Source organism: Capra hircus, chromosome 5 (assembly GCF_001704415.2).
Source record: "Capra hircus breed San Clemente chromosome 5, ASM170441v1, whole genome shotgun sequence".
NCBI lineage: Eukaryota > Metazoa > Chordata > Mammalia > Artiodactyla > Bovidae > Capra > Capra hircus.
The window spans coordinates 74372020-74384068 of record NC_030812.1 but is presented as its reverse complement, the minus strand read 5'-3'; the positions used below and the strand labels follow the sequence as shown (position 1 = coordinate 74384068).

The window sequence follows — 12049 nt, the reverse complement described above, 5'->3', positions numbered from 1 at the left end:
TGGACATGACTGAGCACACACACCGCACCTAGAAAGAGGCTGACACAGCAAGCACTCAGTGCCATACTTGCCAGGGGCATTCATCCTTCACCGTAACTTCATTCCTTCACTGGATCATGCATCTCTCATCTATTCATGTATTTGTGTGACCAGGAAGTGGCAATCATTTTCCCTGACATCCCATTGGCCACCTGTTGTCACATGGCCACAGCTACCTTCAGGAGAGGCTAGGTAATGAGCCTTTAGTAGGGTGCTCCTGATATCCTTACTATAAAGATGAGGAAACTGGATGTGGGGGGACATTTCACTCAAGCTCAGAGAGGTGAGGGGGACTGGCCAGGGTTCCAAAGGGGCAAGTTGCTGCCAGGGTGGGACTTGGGTGGGGGTGACTACAATTCACCTGGAAATGAATGAAAGGAGACGTGGGTGCTCCAGTGTCCTGTGCAAGGTGCTATGACTGTTTCCCTGCCTGGGTCAGCTGACCCACTGCTATTCACCCTGCTGTGCTTTCTGTCCCATAATACTCTCCTGGTCAAAATCTCCATGGAATCTTGATTCCTTAGAGGAGAAAGTCTTTGTCCTGGTCCTGGGGCCTCCACAGTCTCCCAGGCCTCTCCAGCCAGCCTTGTTCCCCACCATTCTCAACAAGAGCCCACCACTGCAGCCTGCCCTCAAATGGTCTAACAGTCTTACTTCCCCACCTTGGCCTCTATAGCTCCTCCACCCTAGGATGCCTCTTCTTGTCTGCTCATCCAAATCCTCTCGACTCTCAAGGCTTCGCTTTGGGAAGTGCCTGATCACATTTCTTAAAGGTTTTGCGAGTACAGACATGATCTCTTCCAAATAAAAGCAGAGAGAATATCAAGGGGTCCCTTTCCCTATGTCTCCCTTCATTCGACTGAGCAGCTATCTTGGACTTTGAGATGTCAGCTGGGTATTGAGATGGCAGGGCATTAGGCTAGAAGGAATCTGGGCTCCAGGCACCCATATGGAGAAGAATCACTTTTCAATGAGAGAGAGAAGTTTTGAGGATGTCTCACTCTCTGTTATTCTGAGCCTTTTTGTTACATCAGCCAACCGTGAAACAGCTAACACAGTGTTCTTGTCTCTGAAACATGAACCACAACCTAGAGGGTGGTTGCCAGGATTGAAAATGCTGACTTTGGCCAAACACTCTGTGAGTATGTGGCATATGGTAAGGGTACAACACACATATAATGGATGCCACGTTGTGCCTCCTGGTTCTCCCTTGCAGGACCAAGGCACCCACTCCCCCAGTGGCTGGTGTGGGCGTGTGTGACCTGCTGAGGACTCGCAGCTGAGTCCCTCCTCAGAGCTTACCTCAGCCCAAATGGAGCTGCCTCACCCAAGGATACACTGCTCCCATTGGGCAGTCACTATATAAAAAGTCAAGGCCCAAGCCAGTTTTTAGACCCAAGCCCTATTGACTGAAGGAGAGGCCAAGCCCAGAGCAGGAAGGCTTCTGCAACACTGTATCAGGAATATATGGTAATGACCCCCTCATCAAGCAGCCGGAGAGGTCTATCTGACCCATCAAGTGATAAAGTCAAGTGAGCCCAACAGCAGTCCTTAGAGACAGTAGGATCCAGGAAGCCCCAGGGACAGCTGACCCAGACCCCCATGTCACCCACTGCCGTTACACCAGGTCCCCCAGCTCATACTGTGTCTTCACGGATGGGTCCCTTGCGACCTTATGACAAAGGAGGAAAGGCTGCGCTTAGTTCTGGGATGGATGGCTCAGGGTTTGGTTACAAGTAAAACCGAATAGCTATTGAACTACAACCCTGCTCAAGATGTTCCAGAAGGACAATGGTGAGAAGTCCTTCCAGTAGGCAGAGCTTTGGGAAAGGCATTTATTTCATGTGGAAAGAGAAGCAGTGTGAAGTGAGAATATACCTGCATTCATGAGTAGAAGAATGTGCCTTGACTGTTCAGAAAGAAAGAAGACTGAGAACAAAAAGGCCTGGGGAAGAGGCATGCGGGTGGCCCTATGGCAGTGGGCACAGTGTGAAGATTTTTGTAAACACGCTGATGTTCCCCAGGAAACAGCCACCACAAGGGAGTCACTAAATCACCAGGCAGAGAGAATGACTCAGCCAGTTGACATCAGCCAGTCTCTGCCTGGATAGCCCAATGCTTGTACCATGGTACATGGATGAAGCAGCCATGTGGCCTCTTTGGAGGCCCTGTGTGGACTCACTCATCCAGGGTCCCCAAGCCACTGCCACTGATTCATATCAGACCTGCCAGCAACAGAGACCCACTGTTTTTCAACAAAAGCAGCCAGCAACTTGGCAGCAAATCTATTAAACTGGATCCCTCATTCTGCTTACGGTGGCTTTTCCTGCCCACAGAGCCTGGGCCAGCACCACTATCCAAGGACTCAATCTGCTGACCCAGAATACAACAAAACATCCCACTGGACCAAGGAGCCCTCTTTACACTGAAGAAGGTGTGGGAGGAGCATGCGGCCTAAGGACCCAATGGTCCTCTCCCACATTTCACCACTGGAAGATGCTGGCCTGATGGAGCCACAGAGCAGCCTGTTGAAGATGCAGCTGAGCTGTCAGTTGGAGGTGTTAAACTGCTTGGATGGGGCACCATCCTTGAAGATGTACTACACACCTTAAATAAGACCATTAGATGGTGCTTTGTTCCCAAGAGGTAATCTACTGGGATTCAGGAACCAGGAGTGGTACCATCCTTCTAGTGACCGCCTTGGGAGATTTCCTTTCTCTCCTTGCAACTATGAGGTCTAGAGATCCTGGTTTCCAAGTGGGAGTGGAGTGGAGGTGAGGGGAGGTAGCACTTATACCAAGGGACAAAGTAAGCGTCTCATTAACCTCTAAATGGATCTTTCTCAGTTTAAGACACTGAGACTCAGAGAGGTGAAGTGACTTGCTCTGGGTCATACAGCCAGGAAGTGGCAGTGCTGGCATCAGAACCCTAGTTTTCCCACACCTAAGCTTCCATCCCAGGAGAGGTAGATTCTGCATGCCTTTGGAAACATGCAGGGATGGACAGAGTGAGGAGCTATCTTCATGGAGACTGGAGCGGGGCCATAGCGGGGGAGGCGGTGCTAGAGACTGGGACCAGGAACTCTTCTGTCAGGAGTGGAGGGAGGCTGAGTTCCACGGTGGAAAAACCCAGTCACTTCTAGTTGACTTTGGAGTGAAAGATCCAACTTTTGTTTGCTTTTCATTGTTTTCCTGTTGGCAGGGGTTTGTCCTGAAGGCCCGTTTCTCGCCCAGGGTACGCCTGCTGGTGGAGGCCAAGTAAATTCCTGACTGGCTGCTTGTTGGATAGAAGCCAGGAAGGAATTCCATGTTCCTGTGGATGCTCCCCACGGTAGATGGTCAAGGATGAGCCATGGAGATCCCATGGCTGGGGCCCAGGCTGACTTCTCCTCTCTTCCTGTGGGATCTCATTATTACCCCCTCTCCTCTTGGGCCAAGGAATCACATCCATACTCTCAGCTCCAACTCCTTGCCCTGAGCTTCAGACCCTTCTACCCCTCTTGTGTCCTGACCATCAGCTCGTTTGTCTCTGTGACTAAAGCAGAACTCCTAGAATGTCCCCTCAACCTGGCCTTCTTCCTGAGTTCTGAAGCTGTGGGAATGGCCCCTCAGATACCCTGGCCAGAACCCCAGGAAGCACCTTGACACACACCTCACTCTCAGCCTCGTGTGTCCTTCATCACCAAGCCCTGTTTATCTTCTTTCTGTTTCCACAGCCTCCACCCTCGCCCAGACCCTGGGCTACTCTCTCCAGATAACTTAGAGCCTCCTGAATCCTCCCTGCCTCCACTCTGTCCCTCCCATCCAGTCTCCCATGACATCCCATTGTCCAGTGGCTAAGACTCCACCCTCCCAATGCAGGGTGCCCAGGTTTGACCCCTGGTCAGGGAACTAGACCCCACATGCTGCAATCAAGAGTTCGCATGCTGCAGCTAAACGTCCCTCATGTAGCAACTAATACCTGGCATAGCCAAATAAATCAATCTTAAAAAGAAGACCCCAAGTCTTACCTGGCCGACGCTCATCTCACACTGCACCCACCCCTGCCCTTGGCCTGAGGGCCTCTTGGCTGCTCTTTCCCTCTACAGGTCTTTGCACATTCTGTTGTCTTTGCACGAAGGTTCAGGAATGCCCTTCGTTCTCCTCCCTGCCTGGCAGCTCCTACTCATTCTCTCCATCTCCTCTGGGGCCCTCCATCTGTGCACCACCAACCCCCTCTATCCCCGCAGCAAATCTGGGATCTTGCTCCACAAACAAGACGAGTTGCTGGCAAAGGAAAGACATGCTGGTTGAGCCCCTACTGTGTTGCAGGCCCTGGGCACTCCAGGCTCTTGCCATCCACTATCTTGTTTGATCCTGACCCTGACTCTGGAGCCGGGTATTTCTAAATCTCATTCTATAGATGAGGCACTGGGGGCTCAGAGAGGTTAAGTGACCTGCCCAAGGGGACACAGCTGGAAGGTGGCAGAGTTGTGGCTTACACCCTGGCCCATCTGGGGCTCTGAGGCCACAGCTTTGATACCCAAATTAACACCCATCTTCTGCAGCCAGGCATCTCTGTACAGATCGTCAAAACCCCCACAAGATGCTAAGTGTGGATCTTCTGACCCAGAACTGCTGACCACCAAGAAGGATGAAGACAAGGTGCAGGGTGATGGCCGCAATCTGAGCCCCTTTCTCTTTTTGGGTAAAAAAATAAAACGAGGCCAACATTATAGAGCTGGGGAAAGTGCTATTTTTTTTTCCACCTGGGAGAGTGGAATGACAAGGGGGGTAGTGAGAGGTTATTTATTTAAAAATTTTTTCTTTTAAGGCTCAATTTTATTTTAATGATTAAAATTTTTTGGCCACATGGCATGCAGGATCTCAGTTCCCCGACCAGGGATCGAACCCGTGCTACCTGCTTTGGAAGTGCAGAGTCTTAACTACTGGACTGCCAGGAAGTCTTGCCTTTTTATTCATGTACCTCCTTTAATGGTTTGGCAGGTGTGTTGCTGAACCCTCTCAGGCCACCGTCCCCTTCTGTCAGGTCCTGACCCAAATAGCTGGAGGCTGGCCAAGTACGTCTAACCCCCCTCCAACCCCGAAACAGTGCAGACCACCCCGAGCCTGCTGCTCTCCTCACGTGGTGGACAGGGGCTTTCCGACGCTTCACCTGTTTGCTTAAAAGTAGGGATTTCTCCCCATTTCAGAGCAGAGGGCACTGAGGTTCAGAAAGGGTGGCAAGGGCGCAGCCTGAGAGGGGTCACTGCTGATTCCAGTTCAGGTGATGAGGAAGTTTCAGGCACTGGCGCAGCTCGCGGCAGATGGATTTTTAATAATAATAAAAATAGTGACAATAACGATAAAAAACACAAGAATATTAAAATATTAGTAACAACTGCCGCTGCCATGAGATCTGTTTACCCTTCACTGGGCTGTAAATCCACACCTCTGGAAGGCCGCCTTTGCCAAAGACTCCTCCTCACCAAGCTGGGCTGTCCCCCCACCCCCGCCTCGCCTCTTGCGCCCCAGGCCCAGGCCCAGGCCGGCTGAGTGTGCCCAGGTGCCGCCCCAACCAGCTCCCCAGCTCCTCTCTACTTCCCCTTTGTCCTTCCTCTTTCCCAGCATATTTTTAGAAATCTGCTCATAGCCCCACTTCCAGGACAGCTGGACCCGCTTCCCCTTTCTAGGGCAGGAGGGGGTGCGATCCACGGGCTTTGAATCCAGCAAGGGGATCTGGGGTGGGGGGCGGCCATCAGAGCTACACTCGCCCCAGCCCCTGAGGCCCTGTGCGCCCATCGCATCGTGTGGCTTCCTCCCCCAGCCCAGCTGCCTCTATTTTTAACCTGCAGTCTTGCTGCACCAGCCCCATGGCTGCCTTTGGTCACACCGGGGCTTTGTTGCCCAGACCGCTCAGCGTTTCAGCAGACCCGGGGGAGGGGACCTGCGGGTATCAAACACCCACAGCTGGAGGTGGGGAGGCAGCCCCTTCACCACCATCCCATCCATTGTACGAGTGGGGAAACTGAAACCCACAGAAGGAAGAGGCCCATTGTGACCTCTGGCAGGTTGGTGCAGAGGTGGGATCTGAACCAGGTCGCTTCCCTAGGTCTCGCTGGGATGATGGTGCCCACTTAGAGATGACACACCTGAGCTCAGAGAGGGAAAGTCACCAGGCTGTGAAGGAGCTCCAATAAAGACCCAGTTTAGGTAGCAGAGAAATGACCTTTCTTCCCTTCATTTCCTCCAGGAAGTCCTCCCAGATCGCCCTTGCCCTGGGTGGAAAGTGTCTCCCTCCCAGGCTGCAGGTCTGTGCCCCTCTGCACATCTGCCCTGGGTCACCGTCCTGCAGGATTTTTCTTCCTCTGCCCCACATGCCAGACCAGCAGCTCCCTCGGGGCTGGGCTTGTGGCCTGGTCATTGCTATCTCCAGCATCACACAGCCCAGGACCTGCACACCAGAGGACTGCTTATTGTATGAACGAATGAATAGGCGAACTGATCAATGGAATCCTCAGATCTCCCAAGAGACTGCCTGCAGTGACTCCGCTGGATCCCTGTCCTTCCAGGACCAGCCTGAAGCAGAGACTCACCTCTTGGCCTCCCTGGGAGGCCCCGCCCCTCCCGTCCCTCCCCCACAGCCCAGGCTAAACTGGGGCTCTCGCTCCTCTCAGATCTTGTCCCTATTCTGCCACTTATTGGCTGCCTGACTTTGAACAATTCCATCCTGTCCTCCAGTTCACCTCTGTGAGCTTCAGTCTCCCGAGGACAACCTCCTTGCATGGTGGAAACAAACCATCCTAAAGATTTTTGTGTCTGAAGACCCCAGGAATAATGGTGCAAAGACAGGTAGTTGGGGGGCAGGAATTACTTCACTGTCTCCCGTCACCCTCGCAGCTGCTGAGTGACCTTGAGCCTGGCACTGCTCCTCCTGGGGCTCCTCTTGCCCGCCTAGTTGCTACTAAGATGTGTTCACTGAAGACATACACTCCATGAGCCACCGGGCCCCAAAAGCCCCCAGGAGAAGCACAGGGGCCGCGGTGAGAGTGCTGAACAGGCAGCCGGGAGGCGTGGAGTCATCCTGCCTCAGCAAGACTGTGTCCCCCCTTTCGTTCCATGTGTAAATGAGGGCTTCCCAGGTGGCTCAGGGGTAGAGAACCCGCCTGCCAATGCAGGAGACTCAGGAGACATGGGTTCAGTCCCTGGGTTGGGAAGATCCCCTGGAGGAGGAAATGGCAGCCCACTCCAATATTCTTGCCTGGGAAAATCCCATGGACAGAGAGGAGCCTGGAGGACTATAGTCCATGGGGTCACAAAAGAGTCAGACACGACTTAGCAACTGAGCACACAAGTAAAGGAGGGCTGTTGAAACAGATCAGTGGTTCTCTAACTGTGTTCCCCAGAACACTTGGGGCAAGGGGAGGCCCAGTGGGCGGGATCAGAATGCTCTGTCTTAGGTTTTGTTTGAAGAAAGGGTTCTGTTGCTAACAGGGTTCATGTCATCTGGACCTGGGGAACTGGACAGCTCCATGCAGCCTATGTCTTCTGGAGTTTCAGGCCATGCTGGAACATTCTGAGATGCAGGGCACAGAGGTTTAGTCCCAGTCCTTTCTGCATCACAGATACACAACACAACACAGCCTGGTCCTGCTCTCATACCAGCTGCTCAGCCTCCTTGCCTGCTTACCAGGCAGACTCTCAGCCACAGCCCCTGCTGCTCAACCCTGCCGGTCCCTTCACTGGCAAAGCTGGTGTCCTCAGCCTCCCCAAAGGCCATCATCACCCACCAGAGGCCAAACGGGCTGCAGGGTTATTATGTCACCCAGACAGTTATCATCCTCTCCAACATCATCATCTTCAACACAAACCACCTTTCTCAATTCCACCTCAGGGCCTTTGCACTGACGATTCCTTTGCCTGGAATGCTCTTTCCCCGGAAACTCACGTGGATCACTCCCTTCTCTGCTACAAGTCTCTGCTCAAACAGTGCCTCCTCTTGAGGCCTTCTTGGCCACCCTCTCCCATCTTCCTTATCTCACCTTACTGTTCTTCATCCTGCTTGTCACCATCTGACAGCACATTCATATATTTACTGTCTGTCTCCTCTGGAGTGTAAGCTCATTAGGGCAGGGGCCATGCCTGCTTGGTTGCAACACAGCTTGGTGCCTAGCCTGAGCTCATCAAGGTCTGTCGCCTGCTTCTGCATGTCCCACCTGTGTTATATCTATTTATACATGCTGCTTCCTGTGAGGCAGGCACTATTACCCCCATACTATAGAACAGGAAAGTGAGGCCCAGCCAGGTCGGCCCAGGTGCTTACCTGGGTGGCACAAGTCCATTCTGAAGCCCCTGGGGGAGAGTGGCCTGCGCTCCCGCAGCCCGCTGACCCCGCTGCCACTCGGGCTGCTCAGGCAGGGCTGTGTCACCTCAGACACACCAGGCCCTTTCCCGTTCGCCCCGCCCAGCACAGCCTGGGGAGGAAGTCCTGTCTTGCTGGGGTCTGGTGCGCAGGCTCTTGACGTAGCAGCACTTCCTAAAACCAGCAGAGTTTGAGTGGTAGGGATTCTTTGCATTTCGAGTGTAGGCAAGGGCGGAATAGAGGCAAAGGAGGCAGAAAGAGGGATGAGAAGGTGGGTGAAAAGAGAAAGACAGTGACACAGAGAAACACACACACACAGATGAAGATGCTTACTGGAGGACAGAACCTCCCTGCCTATAAACTTAGGGGCCATTCAGGGGGTTTCCCTCGTGGTCCAGTGGCTAATATTCCCAGTCCCAATGCAGGGGGCCCAGGTTCAATCCCTGGCCAGGGAACTAGATCCCACATGCTGCAACTAAAGAGTCTGCATGCTGCAATGAAGAACAAAGATCCTGTGAGCAACTAAGACCTAGCACAGCCAAATACATACATAATTTTTTTTTAAAAAAGGATCATCCAACTTAGATGGTCCAAGCTGAGCCCCATCAATTCCACCCCATAAACTCTCTTTCACCAACTCTTCCTTGAGCAAAAAAAATTAATTCAGTGCTAAGCAGGGCTTTGCCTCCCCTCAATGAAATACCTAGTTTTTTCTCATCTAGGTATCCACTGGGCAATATGCAGCCATGAAATTAAAAGGCGCTTACTCCTTGGAAGGAAAGTTATGATCAACCTAGATAGCATATTCAAAAGCAGAGACATTACTTTGCCAACAAAGGTCCATCTAGTCAAGGCTATGGTTTTTTCCAGTAGTCATGTATGGATGTGAGAGTTGGACTGTGAAGAAAGCTGAGCACTGAAGAATTGGTGCTTTTGAACTGTGGTGTTGGAGAAGACTCTTGAGAGTCCCTTGGACTGCAAGGAGATCCAACCAGCCCATTCTAAAGGAGATCAGTCCTGGGTGTTCTTTGAAAAGACTGATGCTAAAGCTGAAACTCCAGTAGTTTGGCCACCTCAAGCGAAAAGTTGACTCATTGGAAAAGACTCTGATGCTGGGAGGGATTGGGGGCAGGAGGAGAAGGGGATGACAGAGGATGAGATGGCTGGATGGCATCACTGACTCGATGGACACGAGTTTGGGTGAATTCTGGGAGTTGGCGATGGACAGGGAGGCCTGGCGTGCTGCGATTCATGGGATCACAAAGAGTCTGATACGACTGAGCGACTGAACTGAACTGGGCAATATGTTCAGTTTCCCTTTTCCCCCAGGCTGCTAGGAAGCTCCATCAAATCCGAAGCTCTTTTACAGCTGCTCTGTTGTCACACACAGACTTTGAGGCCAGACTCAGCAGTGAGACTCACCCCTGCCATTCAGGACCCGTGGGAACTTGAGTGAGTCATTTATCTGCCATGAACCTCAGTTTACTTAACTATAAAAGGGGTATAATAATCCTTTTCAAAAGCAGAGACATTACTTTGCTGACCAAGGTCCATCTAGTCAAGGCTATGGTTTTTCCTCTGGTCATGTATGGATGTGAGAGTTGGACTGTGAAGAAGGCTGAGCGCCAAAGAATGGATGCTTTTGAACTGTGGTGTTGGAGAAGACTCTTGAGAGTCCCTTGGACTGCAAGGAGATCCAACCAGTCCATTCTGAAGGAGATCAGCCCTGGGATTTCTTTGGAAGGAATGATGCTAAAGCTGAAGCTCTGGTACTTTGGCCACCTCATGTAAAGAGCTGACTCATTGGAAAAGACTCTGATGCTGGGAGGGATTGGGGGCAGGAGGAGAAGGGGACGACAGAGGATGAGATGGCTGGATGGCACCACGGACTCGATGGACGTGAGTCTGAGTGAACTCCGGGAGATGGTGATGGACAGGGAGGCCTGGCGTGCTGCTGTTCATGGGGTCGCAAAGAGTCGGACACAACTGAGCGACTGAACTGAACTGAACTGAATCCTTTCCTCAAGCTTGTGAAAAAGATGGAGGGAGAGAATATGTATGAGGTGCTTGGCTATTCAGTAAACACTATCTTCTTTCTCCTTTTGGTTTCAGTTTTCTTTGGGGGTTAAAATGCATAATTTTATTGCTTGTGCCTTTTTGGATAGGCTGATTCAATCCTTTATCAGAAAAAAGTATGGTGTAAATAAAGATCTGTAAACACGCGTTCCTTGTAACATTGTGGCGCATGTTGGCTTGCTTACCTGTTTCCCCATCAGTCTTGAGGCCCCATGAAGACAAGGTCCCCTCTGTATTCCATGTCTGGGAAGTGCTGGGAGACTGGTAGGTGGTCACATACACAGTGAATGGATGGATGTGTGAATGAATGAGTGAGTGAAGGGCCCACAGTCGAGATGGCCTGGCTGATGCAAAAGCTGGCTGAGATCCCCACCGTTTGCTCTCTCCACACCCTTTGTATTGTGACACTGCCATTCTTCCCACTAAGAGGTTGTGTCTGCTTCTCTTCCCCTTGAATCTAGGCTGGGCTATGTCTTTCTTCAACCGCTAGAATGTGGCAAAGTGATATTACATGATTTTCGAGGCAAGGTTTTAAGAAGCCCTGTGGCCCAGCCACCCTGGGTGGCCTGTTGAGGATGGAGACATGTGGAGAAGAGAAAACTGGGGCTCCTTTCTGGGAGATGCTTGGCCAAGTTGGAATTTGAGTGAGTCGCCAGCTCAGGACCAGTGGCTGGGCCTATTCACTACTGGTCTAGAACTCTCAGGACTCTTCAGACCTGCCCGCATGCCACCACCCCTTGCCCACTGGTTCTTGCCTAACTCAAGGTTGTCTCTTAGGAAACTTATTGAGCTTATATTCATGATAAACTAGAACTTTCTCAACAAATCGGGGCCTCAGGCACAATAAAAATTTCCTGGGTCACTTCAAAAAGAGAAATGGGGAGAAAGATACTATTGTCTGTGCAAAAAAGTGTTAACAATGGGTCTGAAAATGTTATCCTTTAAAAGATTTGCTTGTATTACTACAGTAAAGGCATCGAAACAACCCAAGTGTCCATCAACAGATGAATGGATAAAGAAGATGTCACACACACACACACACACACACACACAGGAATATTACTCAGCCATAAAAAGAATGAAATAATGCCATTTATAGCAACATGGATGGACCTAGAGATTATCATGTGGAGTAAATCAGAGAAAGACTAATGCCATGTGCAATCACTTATATGTGGAATCTAAAAAAAATTGCTACAAATGGACTCATTTACAAAACAGAAGAAGATCATAGACACAGAAAACAAACAAACGGCTGCGAAAGGGGAAGTGGCGGAGTGTGTGTGCTCAGTTGCTCTGTCACGTCCGACTCTCAGGCTCCTCAGTCCACAGGATTTCCCAGGCTAGAATACTGGAGTCGGGTGCCATTCCCTACTCCAGGGGAATCTTCCTGACACAGGGATTGAACCCACGTCTCTTGCAGCTCAGGTGCTCTTACTATGACTGGCAAAGGGTTTGGTAGAGTCAACAGTAGGGGAACTATGGAGACCTGGATTCAAATCCCGACTCAACATCTGCCACTTGTGTGAAGTTCTCCCTTGTTTTGAGCCTTGTTTTTAGTCATCTGCAAAATGGGGACAGATAAGACTAAGTT

At 51.2% G+C, this 12049-nt stretch overlaps 1 protein-coding gene across 1 annotated transcript in view; it reads right to left on the bottom strand.

The window, feature by feature from the left end:
• The window catches only part of CYTH4 (cytohesin 4), a 30771-nt gene extending 22300 nt beyond the window's left edge, over positions 1-8471 (bottom strand). Inside the window, exon 1 of the mRNA XM_005680677.3 lies at positions 8341-8471. Coding sequence (XP_005680734.1) covers positions 8341-8359 — 19 coding nt within the window. The 5' untranslated portion in view covers positions 8360-8471. The remainder of the gene's footprint in view (positions 1-8340) is intronic.